This window comes from Lynx canadensis, chromosome B3, assembly GCF_007474595.2.
Source record: "Lynx canadensis isolate LIC74 chromosome B3, mLynCan4.pri.v2, whole genome shotgun sequence".
NCBI lineage: Eukaryota > Metazoa > Chordata > Mammalia > Carnivora > Felidae > Lynx > Lynx canadensis.
The window spans coordinates 141,597,590-141,613,287 of NC_044308.2; the positions used below are offsets into that span (position 1 = coordinate 141,597,590).

The following is a 15,698-nucleotide window of genomic DNA, read 5'->3' on the forward strand; positions in this document are numbered from 1 at the left end:
CCCTGCCTGGGCCAGGGAGGCGGGGACAGGCTTCCCGCTTCACAGCACAGTCCGGTTCCGTTCACATTTGTATTTTTTTTACCACGCGAACACATTACTTACTCCAAATAAATATAAATTCAAAACAGGGAGAAGATGAGATGGCAAATTCATAAAAAACCCACACCCCTCCCAACCCATCCTCCTGCCCGATTTGCCGGGAATGTTTAACCCTCTGCACTTGGGGCAGTTTTTGGCATCTGCCCGGTCTCTTTCTGAGGAAACAGAAGCGAGAGAGGCCAGGGGGCCCCGCCGGGGGGAAGGTGCTGCCTGGGCCGCCGGGCTGGGGGGCCGCTGGGTTGAAGGAGCCCGTGAGGGTGCCTGAGAACACCCCACCCTGGGGTCACCAGCCAGCCTGTGCAGTCGAGCTCAGTGTCGCGGGCTGATGCGGGGGACCGAACAGGGTGTAAAGGCACAGGAGAGCTGACGGTCCTCTCTCGGGCCCTTCCTTGAAGTCAGGCAGAAGCTTCTTGGCTCAAGCAATTGAGAAGCAAAGAGACTGCTGGCTGGTAGCTGTCGAGACTCAGGGCACCCAGAACTGCCTCCTGGAAGGTGAGAAGTGAGGGTGGGCAGACAGTAAGACACCCGTTAGGCAAACGAGGCCTCCTCCAGGGAGCCCTCACGGGCCTCTCAGGCTGGGGTAGGTCTAATCTCAGATGGGCAGATCCATTCACTTCTCAGAGCTCCACTCAGACCTCCCCTCCTCCAGGAGGCCGTTTCTGGCCTCAGCGAGTGTCCCCTCTCTGTGCCCTTACCACACCTCGGTACCCCAGAGGGGCTCACAGCACACAGCGCCTGGCCAGCCTGGGGGGAGGGTGCACAGGGCGCAGGCTGGGAAAACTGCTGGGAAATCGCAGACATCTGGGAGCATTTGCTGAATGGCTGAGACTTCGTCCGGCATGTTTGTGAGTTTACCCACCTGATAATCCTCATGCCTACGTTAGTCCCATTTTGCAGACGGAGAAACGGAGGGTCTAGATGTACCCTGGAGCTCCCCCCGGTCTCGGGCTGCCATCAGGGCCCCAGAGCACAGACCCCATCAGGCCGGTCCGAAGCCCCTTCCTCTGGGATACACAAACAAGGCCATGCCTCTTAAGAAAACAAAGAATATTTTATTCCTTCAGCGGTTTCTATACAGCAATGACACCACGAGAATAGGATTAGAGTCTGGTCATCCTTGACCCCAGTCTGCCTCCTGGGAGAACGTATCACATGGCCCAAGAGGCTGAGCTCCACTCAGGGCAAAGGAGGCCGCAGTCCTTTCCAACCTGTGCAAAACCGTCCGCCTCCCTGTCCAAACACACGGCCACGCTGTTCCAGATGTGCTGGGGCTGCCCCAGGCTCACAGGCTCGGATCCCACTTGGCCCAGAGGGGCCCACACTGGCCACACCTGTGCCCACGAACAGCCCTTCCTTTGTGGCCTCACGGGAACACCAAGCACGACTCCCTGGGAGAGACCTCATTTGCTGGGGAGTGGGGATCTTCCTGTACCCACGTCCCCGATGACCGCTGCACACCCTAGGGAACTGGCCAGTGGTAGCGGGCCAGAGCCCCACACAGCAGCTGACCCGTGTCCCCATTATATAGACGGGCAGCCTGAGGACTATAGGGTGGCAAGCCCTCCCCGCTCCGCAGCTGGACTTAACTGTCCATCTTCCGTCCCAGTGGCCAGTGGCTGGTCCCCCAGCCCCTAGGCTGATACGGAGCCGCCAGCCGGCCCCAAGCTTCTGAGCGGGTCCCCCAGGTCACCCTCCAGTGGGAGTGGCAGCAGTAACGGCGTTCCCAGCCGCGCCAACCGGAGAAGCTGGGGGGTACCGGCAGAGTATTCTGGGACACCAGGAGTTATGTGGAGCTGCCCCTCTGTCCCTAACACAGAGAACGGACAGGTGGCCAAGAAGTGTCCCTGGGGCTCTGCCGGGTGGAGTTAGTCACTGGCTAGCCCACGGGTGGATCATCAAAGACCCCGCGGTGGTGTCGGCCCGGACCCCAGGAAAGGGCTGGAGTGTCGGCTGGGTTTCCGGAAGACTCCCCAGGTAACAGCAACGGGGGGCTCGGTGCACGCGGGGCGCCGCGGGGCGCCCGCCTCTGCGCTCGGGGAGTGGCACGATGCGGGTGTGAGGCCCCCCATTTCACGGCCGAGGACACCGCGCACGAAGTGGAGCCTTGCGGCCCAAGGGCGCCCCTCGGCCGGCGCGTGGGATCCAGCCCCGGGCCCGATTCGGTCCCGGGAGCCCGGGTCGCTCCGCGCGCGCCGGCCCTTCACAGGCTGGAGGGCTTGGGCCAGGCCGGGCCCCGACGGGGGCGGGCACAGCGTTCCGCCCTCGGGCCGGGCCTAGGGCCGCGCGCGTATACGTGAGCACCACGGGGACGGGTGGCGAAGTGTGGCGGGGGCGTTGACGGGGGAAGGGCGGCGCAGGTCAGCGTGAGACGCCAGCCCGCGCGTGAAGACGCGCCATCCCTCGTGCGCGGTAGCTCTGGCGCACGCAGTCCAGAAGCCGCCGTAGCGCTGGGGCGCCCCGCACCCCCGTCGGCCTTGGCAAAGCCGCGACTTGACCACGTCCACGGGGTAGGTGGACAGCCAGGACACGATGCCCGACGTGCCGCCCGCCAGCAGCAGCTTGGGCACCAGCAGCCGGTCGCCGGGCTCGCAGCCCAGCGCGCGCGTCAGCACGTCGTACGAGAGGAAGTAGACGCCGAAGCTGGGCGTCTCGCGCAGCAGGGTGGAGGCCATGCCCCGGTTGACGCCGCGCAGGCCCTCCTGCCGGTAGATGTGCGCCAGGCAGTGCAGCGAGCCGCGGTAGGTGCGGGCCGGGCCCGCGTCCTGCAGCTGCAGCCGCGTCTTGGCCAGCTCCATGGGGCAGCAGATGACGCACTGGATGGCGCCCGCCGCCGCGCCGGCCAGGAACTGGTTCAGCGGCGTGTCGCGGCCCAGGGCCCGCAGGGTGTTGCCCTGCACGCCGAACACCAGCGCGTTGATGAACGTGAGCCCCATGAGGGGCGAGCCCAGGCCCTTGTACAGGCCCAACACCTGCGGGGCACACAGACGCGCGTCAGGTGCGCTCCTGCCTGGGGCCTGGGGAGGGGAGGGGAGGGGAGGCGAGGCGAGGCGGGGGGGGGGGGGGGGGGGGGGGGGAGAGGGCGGCCCCAGCCCAGCCCGCGGGTTCGGGAGGACCGAGCAGAATCCTGCCAGAACCAGTGTCCCCGATGTCCGAGGTCTGGGCATTCACACCTTCCCATTTCCAAAGTGCTGATGTGCCCGTAGTCCCGCTGACACCTTCGCTTCCCGCTCTGTGGTCTGGGGCCCCAAACGTCCTAGAGGCCCGGTGTCTCAGGGCCACCCTCATCCTCCCCTCCCCCCACCTCCCAGGCCCAGGCCACTCACACTCTCCTGCTTGACGATGGACTGGAAGCAGTGCAAGGTCCCTCGGTACTGAGGCCTCTCCATGCTCTGGACCTGCAGCCGTACCTGGAAGGACAGGGCCCCGTGAAAGGCGGGCGGGCGGGCGGGGCTGGAGCTCTCCTGGCTGCCGCGGCCCAGCACTCGGGGCGGCCCCGGAGGCTCCCTCTCCAGGAGCGCCAGGGAGCCAAGCAGCCTTCCGTGGCTTTTGGGATTCCAGGATGGGGCAGAGCCAGGCGTCCTTGCCTCTTCAGTGAGGGGGTGTCAGTGGGCAAACTGCACAGGGGGTAGAGGGCCCCCGGGATCTCAGACGTCCCAGGCTTCTTGTGGCACTGTCTCTGCACGATGCACCTCCCCGGACTTCCCCACCGTCCCGGTGGCAAACCATGGCCCGTGCCGAGGGGGCTTCTCACCCAATTCTTATCACTCAGCTCCCCTCGTCAGGGGCTGGCAGTGCCTCCGTGGGTGTTAAAGGCAAGGAGGCTCGGATGCTGAGGGATCCTGATTTCTGCCAGTAGCCGCTTGTGCGGATAGTGGTCGTGAGTTCACCAAGCAGGGACAGGAGAGGAGCTCATGGCCTCCTTAGCGACCGCAGGACCTTGTCACCACGTTCGGGGCCTGGGGGCTCACGCCCAGCCACCCTTGGAGCCCTGTGGTCCAGAACCTCTTACTGTGAAAACCGTGTTCTCGATTGACCCCAGAGCTTATCTCTGGGCTTGACGCTCAGGCCCCATGGCTCGGAGCGGGAGCACATTTCCCGAACTTGGAATCCAGGTCCCGGGGGTTGGTGGGGGGGAGCTAGGTTAAGTCACATTCTCAGGAACGGACTCAGCAATCATCACCACAGCCAGGGCCATGGCATGAATGCCACCCTGTGCCTAGCAGCACCAGAGGGCCTAACGTTGGAATCACCAGCCGAGGTGTGTGCGCTTGTCCCTCCCATTTCAAAGATGGGTAGACTGAGGCTGAGATGTTTTGCAACTCCGCCCAGGCTGTCTGTCCTCTGCAGCGACATGGGCAGCTCGTCTGCGTTGGTGGGGGCCAGAGTGTGTGTGGGGGGGTGGTGCTGGCTGGTGTGAGCCCTCCAGTGGGCCTTCTATGGCTAAGTGCACTTACAAAAGAACGTTTTCTAAGAACACGAACGTACCATCTCCGCACAGGAGGACCTCTGCGGCTGGTGGCCGCGGCCCCCAGAGGCGCTGACGACCGAGCGCACCCTGTGGCTGGCTGCTGCTGCCGGCTCTTGGTGGGGGGGAGGGGTGGATTTTCAGAGAAAGGCAGAAGTGCTTGTCCAACAGTGATCACATAGGATCACCTTGAGCGCCGCTCTGGGTGGTTTTTGTGCCGTGAGGGCTTTTCGTTTTCCCTTCCGTGGTCTGGCGTCCCACCTGGAACACTTCTCTCTCGCGCGCAGCCCCCAACACGGGCACCGAGTGGGCCGTGGTAGCAGAAGTGACAGGAAGTACGGCCGTCCCCGCTGTGGGTTGCGCTTTCATTCAGACACCTACCTGGACAGCGGCTTCCAGTCTTTGCGGCTTGGACCGGCTCAGGCCCAGGCCCAGGCCAGGCTCGGGTCCCACAGGGAGCGCAGAGGCCCCTCTCCCCTTTGTTTCTGACCCCCGGACCTGGGACGAGTGCTTGCTGGCCAGGTGTCTTGGGGGACTAGGTTTGGGGGTGAAATGGGGCCCAGGTCTTGTAATATCTAGAGTTGAGGTGAACATTTTGGGGTGACGGGATCTCGGATTGGTGGACCCGCTCCCGGACAAGTGGTGATTGTCACACGCCCAGAAGGGCTCCCAACTCTCCACCCGGCTGAGAGACCCCAACCAGCCCCAGCCGGGTCCCCGCCCCATGACCTGCGCTGGGCCAAGTTCACCTGTCCCCTGCTCCTCAGGGAGGGGACTCTGGGGGGGTGAGGAGGAGGGGCGTGGCAGGGTGCAGTTCAGGCCCAGGGTCAGGTTCGGCGAGGGCAGAGAAGGGTCCGGTTCACCTGGTCTACTCACTAGCGCTCTCCAGGGCGAGGCTTACGCTCACCTACAACAAAGTTACACTTTTGCTATGGACGGAGGCAGCACCTAGCTCAGAAAGTAAAGGCCATTAAAGCAACACAAAATTTCAACAGCACGGCCGGGCGTGGAGCCCCCGGGGCCAGCCCCCACCCACCTCGCCATCCCCGCCCCCGCCCTGGGCTGGTCACTGGCCGGTGAAAGTGGTTTTACCCCCAGCATCCCTGATTACAGTCGTGTCTAGTCAGTAGGACAGAAAAGTACCTTCGGACAGAAACAGGTGTGAAGGTAGTGTGTCTGAGGACAGGGGCTTGATTCTGGGAGAAGAAGAGGAAAGCCAAATCTTGGACTCAAATCCCAGTCCCAAGGGTCTGGGAACACACAGCGGATGTCCCAGCCATGAGACAGCATGAACCGACGTGGGACACAGGTGTCCCCTCGTGCATTCTGGAGCATAAGTCCAACTACATGAGGTTCGGGCAGAGGCAAACGGGACCATGGCGTGAGAAGTCAGGAGAGTGGGGGTGCCTGGCTGGCTCTGTCCGAAGAGCTCTGGATCTTGGGGTCATGAGTTCGGGCCCCACGTTGGGCACAGAGCTTACTTTAAAAAAGAAGTTAGGAGAGTGGATGGCCAGAGAAAGGGCAAGCGTTGCTGGGAGGACTAGGGGGGCTCCTGATGGGGGGAGGGGACATTGTTCTACTTTCCCAGGTGTGTGCTTCATGAGGATTCACAGATTTGTACCCTTAGCATGCGTGCACTTTTCTACATGTGTCAAATTTCAGTTAAAACAACCACCACCACGGGGGCGCCTGCGTGGCTCAGTCGATTAAGTGACCAACTTGGGCTCAGGTCATGATCTCACGGTTCGTGGGTTCGAGCCCCGCGTCAGGCTCTGTGCTGACAGCTCGGAGCCTGGAGCCTGTTTCGGATTCTGTGTCTCCCTCTCTCTCTCTGCCCCTCCCCTGCTTGCCCTCTGTCTCTCAAAAATAATTAAGACATGTAAAAAAACAAAAAAAAACAAAAAAACCCACCACAGAGCTATTGAAGGAAACCCCCCTTTTGCTAAAAGCAAGGAATATATATGGGTCTGAGTACATTTCTGCTCAGATTTCTAAACAGAAATCTGAACAAGGGTTGGGGAAGGGTCTATATGAGGGACTTTTTTTCTTTTTAGTTTATATGTCTCTATGATGGTTAAAACTTTTTTCTACAGCCTACCTTACTTTTGTAATAGAAAGCCAACCAAGAAAGTGTGACGGAGAGGGTAAGATCCTGAAGGAGGTGTACAAAACGTGCAAAAAGATTTGTCAGTATAAGGCACTAATTGGCTTTTCTACATTTTCCAATTTTCTTTTAATGAGAATGGTTTAACTTTCATAATGGAAAGTAGCCAGTAAAAAACAATGGCCATTAGTAATACAGCGTTACATTAAACCAAATGAGTGTACCAGCCCATAACTAGAATGAGAGGGGTCACCACTATTGGGTGACAGTGGTGATTACTGGGGACGGGTTTTTCCTCTCCATAAGAAGACTGGGGCTCCTGGGTGGCTCAGTCAGTCGGTTGAGCATCTGACTCTTGATTTCAGCTCAGCTCATGGTCTCATGGTTCGTGAGTTCAAGCTCTGAGTCGAGCTCTGTGCTGACGGTGCGGAGCCTGTTTGGAATATTCTCACTCTCCCCTCCTCTCTCTCCCCCTCTCTGCTCCTCCCCTGCTCCTGCTCTATCTTTCTCTCACTCAAAAATAAATACACATTAAAAGAGATTGGCTTTGGGGCGCCTGGGTGACTCAGTCGGTTAAGTGTCTGACTTCAGCTCAGGTCACGATCTCCCAGTTTGTGGGTTCAAGCCCCGCATCAGGGTCTGTGCTGACTGACGGCTCAGAGTCTGGAGCCTGTTTCGGGTTCTGTGTCTCCCTCTCTGCCCCTCCCCCACTTGCGCTCTCTCTGTCTCAAAAATAAATAAACATTAAAAAAAATTAAAACAAACAAAAAAAAGAGATTGGCTTTTTAAAGACAGGTTTGCCTAGATGTGATGCTGCTGGGCCACAGTGGCCAAAAAAAAGTCACCCAATGGATTTCTTCAAAGACCACCCTCCAGGCGCAAGCTAAGGGGGTCCAAGGAGAGGATCCCAGTGGGGTGGAGAGGCTCCTGCACCCAAATCACCCAGGGGCTTAGAGGGACAGAGACCCCAGGACAAAGTACTCCCAGCCTGGGGGCACTGATGAGGGGGCCCAGCGGGGAGCCTCAGCCTGGGGCGGGGCAAGGGCTAGCTGAAGGGGCCTGGGGCTGCCCAGGCTGTCATAGCTCAGAGAAGCTGGGCTGAGGAAGTGAATCGAGAGTCACTTCTTGGCTGGATACAGAGGCATTTACAACATGTGACCACAAGCATAATGTGGACAGTGCCAGGCTGCCCTGGGCTGCTCTGGCCTGTGGACGGGCTTCACAGGACGGCCAGCTAGGCAGTGCACAGGCAGCTGTGTGGACAGGCTCTCAGCAGGCCTGTGTAGGGCAGGGGTCGCCGTGTGGCAAGAAAGCGTGGCCCTTCCGCCTGCCCCCTAACTTGCATACGATGGGTTGGAAGAAAATCTGTGCTCTTCAGAACTAGCCTTTCATGCAACCCAAACTATACTGTTGAGCACAGGGCACCACGATGGCCTCCGTAATCTTGCCTAACCCCTCAGTTTGCCGGCGAGAATGCTGGGCCGAGAGGTCAAGCAACTGGCCTGAGGTCACACAGCAGATTGGCTAGCCGGAGGCCTGGGCTGTACAAGGCCTAGGGCAGAACTTTTAAGGTCAGAGCCAATACATAAAGCTAGGCCCTCATGCCTGTGCCGGAGGAAACCGCAGCCCCTGAGTTCCTAGTCCTTTTCTTGGCCAGTGACCGTCTTGGCTTCTGCCGAAAAAAGAGGGGACAGGAAGTGACCTCAACCCCAGCTAGGGATGACATCCTTGCCTTAGCTCTACCCTCGCTCCAGCAGGATGAGGTGCCAAGCTCAGTGTTTACAGTGGGACACAAGGTCTGGCCCAGTGCCCTGTTGCTTCCAGCTCGCCCTGAGTCCCAGGTGGGAGCCGGCAAGGAAAGGTCCAGACCTGACTGGTGTGAGGACACAAGACCCCAGCAGCAGGGAGAGACTCTGATTTGGGAATTTCCAGCTGGAGGACGTGGATTTCCTTTGTTTCTGTTTTGAGCATCTGACCACCTGGATCTGGACAGTTTATCGACGAGAAACTGGCTAACTGAGCGCCTGGCCCAGGGCCACACACTCCGCACAGGTGGACACCAGCCCTCGGGAAACACTCTGTTTCGTGCCAATGATGACCACTCGTGAAGATCACGTTCATGGGAAATACTGACCAGCTTTGGCTTTTCTGTATTTCTGCATTTTCTCTCTGAACTGCTCTTTCTTTCTTTTTTTTTTTTTTTAATTTTTTTTTTTTTCAATGTTTACTTATTTTTGGGACAGAGAGAGACAGAGCATGAACGGGGGAGGGGCAGAGAGAGAGGGAGACACAGAATCGGAAACAGGCTCCAGGCTCTGAGCCGTCAGCCCACAGCCCGACGCGGGGCTCGAACTCACGGACCGCGAGATCGTGACCTGGCTGAAGTCGGACGCTTAACCGACTGCGCCACCCAGGCGCCCCAGAACTGCTCTTTCTTTCAAGAAGATGTCTGGGGGCGCCTGGGTGGCTCAGTCGGTTGAGTGTCCGACTCTTGGTTTCAGCTCAGGTCATGATCTCCCGGTTCGTGGGTTCGAGCCCTACATCAGGCTCCGTGCTGATGATGCGGAGCCTGCTTGGGATTCTCTCTCCCTTCCTCTCTGCCCCCTACCCCGCTCATGCTCGCTCGCTCTTAAAAAAATAAACTTAAAAAAAAAAAAAAAAGATGTCTGGGGGCGCCTGGGTGGCTCAGTCGGTTGAGTGTCCGGCTTCAGCTCAAGTTATGATCTCACGGTCCGTGAGTTCGAGCCCCACGTCGGGTTGTCTGCTGCCAGCGCAGAAGCTGCTCTGGATCCTCTGTCCCCCTCTCTCTGCCCCTCTCCCGCTCATTCTCTCGCTCGCTCTCAAAAATAAGTATTTTTTTAAAAGGGGGGGGGTCACTGGAAAGGGGACTCCAGCCGTCCCGGCCCCGCGCATGTCCAGTGTCTGCCCCTCCCCAAGGACCTGAGAGTAAACTGTGACAAGAGACTCACCTTGACTGTGTCAAACGGGTGTCCCACGAGCACGCCTGCCACACCTGGGGGAGGAAAGGGGCATGTCACCCAAATGCCTCAGAAACCTGTAGCACAGGGGCCTTCCTGCAAGGACCCCATGGGAGCCACGGGACTGGAGGGGAAAAAGCCGTTTACCAAGCACCTACTGTGTGCCAGGCACCCTGTGGGCTCCTTCATCCTCGTGCCTGCACGAGCAGTGGGGTGTGGGGGATGACATCCCTGAGGTCAAGCCTGGATCTGTCCAACCCAACGCTGCGGTCTCTCCAGCCCCCGCTTCCCACTGCACTTGACTGGTCCGCGTGCCTGAGGACAGCTGGCCCCCGGAAGCCGCACACGCTAGTTCTGAGATGGTCCCGTTGCTCCAAACACCTCCTGGCGTGGCAGGGGGCGCCCCAGGGATTGTGGACTTGGGGTCAGAGGGCCACCCAGATTTGACTTTTCTTTCCACCACTCACCAGCTGGCCAAGCTCCCAAAGGACTCGGGGTCTGTGGCTCACTCCCCTTGCCTGTGCAGGTGAGAGCATCAAGTCCCCCCCCCACACCCCCCAAAACTGACCCAGGGCCCAGGCAGCACAGGCACTGGTTGGCCACTCCCTTCCCCGCGTGGGAGCCGCCTGGGACCCGGGGAGTTTGCTCGGGACTTTGTGATCACGCGCAAGGATGCATCGGTCCAGCCTCTGCCAAAACCCCAAAACCTCAGGGGACAAAGGCTCATCACTGTCCAAATTGGCTTCTGAACCCTTTTCTGAGTCCTGAGTGCTGTTCAGGTGTAACTATCGCTGGGAATCAGGCACCTCGTGACCCCGTTCACAGAAGGAGAAAGGGAGGCTCAGTGAGGTGAAGGTGGCTTCGACTCCCACGCTCTCCTCCCTAGAATTTTGTGTGTGAATCTCTTAAAGGTCTCTTACCGCTGGGAGTGTTTATAATTAAGACAGTATTAACGTCTCTAACTGCCGGTCACTGTTCTCAGTTTTGCATGTGGACTAACTCTCCCTCTCACATGTAAAGAAAGGACTATGAGCCCATTTTCCAGATGAGGGACCTGAGGCCGAAGGAAGTCGTATGTCCACGCTGCGTGGCGAGAGAGTGGTGAGGCGAGGATTGCAGCCTAGACCTCCCGGGCCTGGAGCCCTCCTCCTTCCCCGCTCACCTCTCTTGCCCCCCGTTGGGGCTGCTCATCAGGGTGGTGGGCGCCCAGCGGTTAGCGGGAGTCACCGTGCCTCTTTACAACTTGCATGTTGTCGTGCGTCCCCCTCACCTTGTCTCATGCTTTGGACCTTAGGATCCGCTGTGTTTGACGCGAACTTGGCCAGTCCCGCTTTCCTCCTGGTTGCGCGCGCCTGGCATGGTTTGGTGACGGTTAATTTTCAACCTGGTCCTACTCCCTTGTTTTCGATGCTCCTGGAAGCGAGCTCCCGCTCACCGCCGCTCCCGTCTGAAGGCGCCTCCGGTTCTGCCGAGACGGGACATCTGACACGACTCCATCTCATTTTACGTGAATGGCTTATTTCTTCCCTTTGTCTTTCTGCATGTTGGCTGGTTCGGGCCACCCGCCACTTCTCCGCCTTCTGCTAGTGTCTAAGTTCGGCTAAAGGTTTCTTCTTGTTTCTTACTTTTAATCATTATGTGGAAACAGGACAAGAACCGTCACCCCCCCCCCCCAGGCTTTCTCTGCCCCCCGCCTTGCTGCCCTCCCCCTCCCCCTGCCCAGTAAGAGCTGCCCCAACAAGGTTTCCAACTCTGATAGCTTCCTCTTCTACCCCACTTAGACCCCACGAGATTCAGAACTGTTCCCTCACTTCCTCCCCTCTACCCCCTTTCTTGGGGTCTCTACCCCGATCAGTTGCCATTTTGTTGGAGCCTTTCTTGATTACTCTCCTTGGAGGTTAACACATGAGGAAACGGCCTACAGAGTCTATTTCTGTAACACCATCTGGGAACAACGGTCCTGTGCTCTGGTGAGGCTCCCAGGCCCAGGCCATTAGGGTGGCCGTGTCCCAGAATCTTCTCGCTTCTGGTGCCACAGCTGAGAAATCCGTTGCCGGTACGTTTTTTGCTCCTTGTCAGTAATTTATGCGTTCTATCGGGAAGCCTCTGAGATTTTATCTGCAGATTTCAGGAATGTCACCAGGAGATGCCAAGGGTGTGTCTTTTTTTTTTTTTTTTTTTTTTTTAAGTACCCCTGCCTGGTACACCAGCCCTTTCTCTCTGCACACTCAGGCCTTTTTTCTGATCAGAGGAAGTTTCCACTATCGTTTATTCATCGTAATCTTCATCTCCAGACCTTCTTCTCCTTCTGGAACCCCTAACATTCACAGGAAGATGAAAAGACCTCCCCGAGGTGTCTCTTCCCTCAAGACTTCCGCGCCCGTGCCTCTGGTCCTCTGTGACACACTTTGTTTCTATCTTTTGAGATCCACCTTCTCTGTCATAGCATGTTGTGAATTTTCTAAATTTGAGAAGCCTAGTTCTAGAACTTATTTTCTTGGGCTCTGATTTCCCTGGGTTTTAGAGACTTGACACTTGCCTGGGGGTATGCTGTTTTGACCTCCCTTCTCTCCAGCTGCGGACCCCTGGGGACCTCCATGCCCTCTGCAGCCAGGCCCAGTTGTGGGGTCCCCAAGAAGCTGGTGCCGGAAATGCTGGGGGTCCCCTTCCTGTGGGTGGCGGGTCCTGGCTCTGGTCCCAGACTTCTCAGGTTCCAGCCTTCATCAGCCTCCAGGATGGAAGGGGTAACCACCCTCTCCCCCTCCCCTCCCCCTCCCCCCCCAGCCTCAGCTGGGAGGCCCCCCCAAGACCTCCAATGGCAGCCATTTGCACTGCCACTTGCTCCAGAGGCTGATTTCAATGCCCTCAGGGGAGGGGCTGAGTGCCTTCACCCAGGACATCTCCATTCACAGGAACAGAGTGGGCCTGCCTCCATCAGGGCCTCCAGTCCTACGAAGCCTTGCCCTTTAACCTCACGGGGAAGCCCTTCCAGGCCAGCGCCCGGACAGGACGCTGAGGCACCACAAGGAGATCCTTTTTCCCACCTCCACAGCCAGTGCCCACTGCCCTACACACGGTGGTTTCTCGGGGGCACCGCCGGGCCCTCTGGGGTAGGAGTGGGGGGCGAGGGTCCCGGAGGCAGGCGTTGCAGGAGACACTTGGATGGCAGACCTGTCTTCCCCACACAGGGTTCCCGGCCCCACCGCGGAGCCGCGCCTCCTCCTATCCATGCACGTGGCAGGGAGACCCCCATTCGGGGCACAGGGTGCTGGCGGGCTGCAGGCCTGGGACTGACCCCCTGGTGCGGAGCAAAGGCAGACATTCTGACCTTCCTACCACGTGAGCGCCGGGATGCCGTCAATCAAGGCACCTGTCCCACCTCCCCGCGGGTGAAATTGAACACGTGACCCGACACTCCACCAATCAGAGGTGACGTACCGCTCTCCCTCCCAGGAATCTGAATCTAGAGGGACCCCAGGCTGCCCAGGAGAAGCACCGTCGTCCCCCTGCTCTGGGTCCAGGTCTGAAAGAGCCCAAGCCGAAGTAACGAGGCAGGGGACCTCCAGGGCCAGGCGCTGAGGTGGGGGCGCGGCCCGCGCCCAGTTCCTAGAGACAGTCCCTCTGCACAGGCTACTTCGTGCCAGGGACACAATCAGGTCACTGTCTTACTAGTCCCTCCACTTCTCAAGGCCAAGGTTTCTCCTGGGTCACATAAGACCAGCAGAGGATCTCAGGGGAGCGGAAGCCGACAACCCTCACAAAGAGGCTTTGTGGCAGCCACTGCCATCCTCACCGGCCTGGGAGACTCAGGCCTCCACTCACAGCAGGGAGGTAGGTGCCACCAGCAGCCCCAGGCTTGCCCCTGGGTGGGAGTAGGGCAGTTGGGGGTTGGGGGAAGGGGCTGGGGCCCATAGCTCCGCATGGAGCTGGACCCTGACCTTGCCCCAACCCTGCAGCCTGGACAGGATCCCTCCTGGGTGGATTCGGTGAGGGAGAGTGGAAGGCATGGCCTTTTGGGCACAGAGCCTACAGTGACTGAACCCGTGTGTCTAGGGGTGGGGTGGGTCCCTAAGCAGGCCTGGCCTCAGGATGAGTTCCACCTCAAACCCCACAGCTCCCAGGACACCTGGGAGAAATCAGAAGGAATCCTGTTCCTCTGGGGAAAGAACCCACATTCCCCAAGAAGTTGGAAAGGGGCTTTGGCTGTGGGGCAGTCCGGCCTCATTGTGCCACCACTGCGGGGTGGGTAGAGGAGGGTTTGGGGGCTCAGGAGGAGCCAGCAGGGTGGTGGCAGGTTGCAGTCACCAGAGCGGGGAGGGGAACAGGGGAGCTGAGACCCGGATCTGCAGAGGCTGCCCGCTCCTGTCTCCTCTGGCCTGGGCTTGGGAGAAATTCACGCATTACGAAAGACCCTGGGGTTCTTCCCCCTTCAGCAGACTCCAGCCCGGTGGTTTCCTGAGGCCTGATTGGGTAACAGGCTGGGAAGTTCTTAAATCTCTTGACACACATCGCTTCCCTGGCACACTGCCCTCCCCACCAGTCTCTTCTTGCCCAGAGCAGGAAGCTGAAATCAGAGGCTTAAATGCCCCAGGCCATTGTCACTCCTCTTCCTCCAGGGTGCCCAACGCCAAACCCAAGCGGATAAACAGTGAGAGCAATTTCAGGTGCTGGAGGAGGGACATCCACCATCAGAGCAGGACCAGGCCTGGGGCCATGCAGCCAGCTCGTGTGTCAGCTCCTTGGGGAATGACATAACCCGGCTCGCAGTTAACACCCGTTAAATAAATGAGCTCTCCAAGTAAAAGCAAAGAAGCTAAAGGCCAAACAGGGAAGCGCCCGGCTGGCTCCAAGCCCAGGGTCGTCCCATGGCATATCCTGGGTTGCACACTGACAGCGGCCCTCCCGGGGACACAGGCTTGGGGAGGACCCTAGCAGCCTGGTCTGGGTGAAGGTGCCCCGCACCGGTGACACGCACGCGTGAGCACAGGGCTAGCCCACACCGCGTGTCAGGCCCACTCCGCCACCGGGTGGGACCCCCCGCCAGCAGTTCCCTGAACGGATTAGGGAGGTGAGGCATGCCCAAAGCATGACTCGGCGCCCTAGGGGCCGCCGGCGCCCTTCCGGGCCTTCCAAGGCCAGCCCCCTAGGGGGTCTTCCTGTGGCCCCAGCCCCGCCCAGACACCTGCGGGGAAGGGGGTGGAGCCAGCCCCCAACTTCTGGGGCCGCGGGCGCGGGCCGGGGATGCGGGAACCGGGGAGGGAGATGCGCCCGAGGCCTCGCGCGAGCGGGGCGCACCGGGCGGCGGGACGTCCTCCTGGCGGTCCCCCACTTGGCCAAGCCACGGTGCTGCCCCGGCGCCCCAGACCTCTCGTCTGGACGAGCCCCGAAGGACTCGAACGCCACCTGTCCTCGCGGACGGCGTGCTAGACGCCCTCCCGGCCTGTTGTCTGGGCACGTCCCCGAGAGCCCCGTGAGACGAGAGCATCGTTACCCCCGTGCTTCAGGCGAGGAAAGCCCGGCGCCCGCAGGGTGAGCCGGCCTCCCATCCCGCACACGCCTGGCTCCGGCCTCCCGAGATCGCGCTGGTCCCGGTGGGCGCCGCCCGCCTGCTTACCCCCAGCGCATCCAGCCAGGAAGTCGAGCGCCATGGCCGGGCCCCCGGCGAGGCTGCCCTTCCTCCCCGTCCTTCTCCTCTGGCCCCTCGCCGGGCTGGTGGCCGTCGGGGGTCCCGCCGGCTCGCACGGTTGGGACTCGGCCTGGCCGCCGCCTCCTGGCGCGAAGCCCGGGCCAGCCGGGGGCAGGGGGCGGCGGCGGCGGCGGCGGCGGCGGCGGCGGCTCAGAGCGCGGGTCCTCCGCCGGCGCCCGTCCCTGGCCGGCCGGCTCGCTCGCCCTCGCGGCCGTCCGCCCGCAGCCAGTGGTCCCGCACCTCGGGCCGCTCGCCCGCCCCTCGGGCCTGCCGGCCGGCTCCCGCGGGGGTGCGGAGCGCAGCCAATGGGCGGGCGAGGCGCGGACAACACCCCGGGCCCTGCGCGCCGCCGCCGCGCCTCATTGG

General features: G+C 60.3%; 1 protein-coding gene across 1 annotated transcript; it reads right to left on the reverse strand.

Annotated features, from left to right (window-relative positions):
• Positions 1 to 1,131: 1,131 nt before the first annotated feature.
• Positions 1,132 to 15,582, reverse strand: SLC25A29 (solute carrier family 25 member 29). The gene is given in 6 exon segments (XM_030319977.2): positions 1,132 to 2,504; positions 2,506 to 2,574; positions 2,577 to 3,068; positions 3,423 to 3,506; positions 9,638 to 9,681; positions 15,261 to 15,582. Coding segments are annotated over 6 exon segments (855 nt in total). The 5' UTR covers positions 15,295 to 15,582; the 3' UTR covers positions 1,132 to 2,372.
• Positions 15,583 to 15,698: the final 116 nt, after the last annotated feature.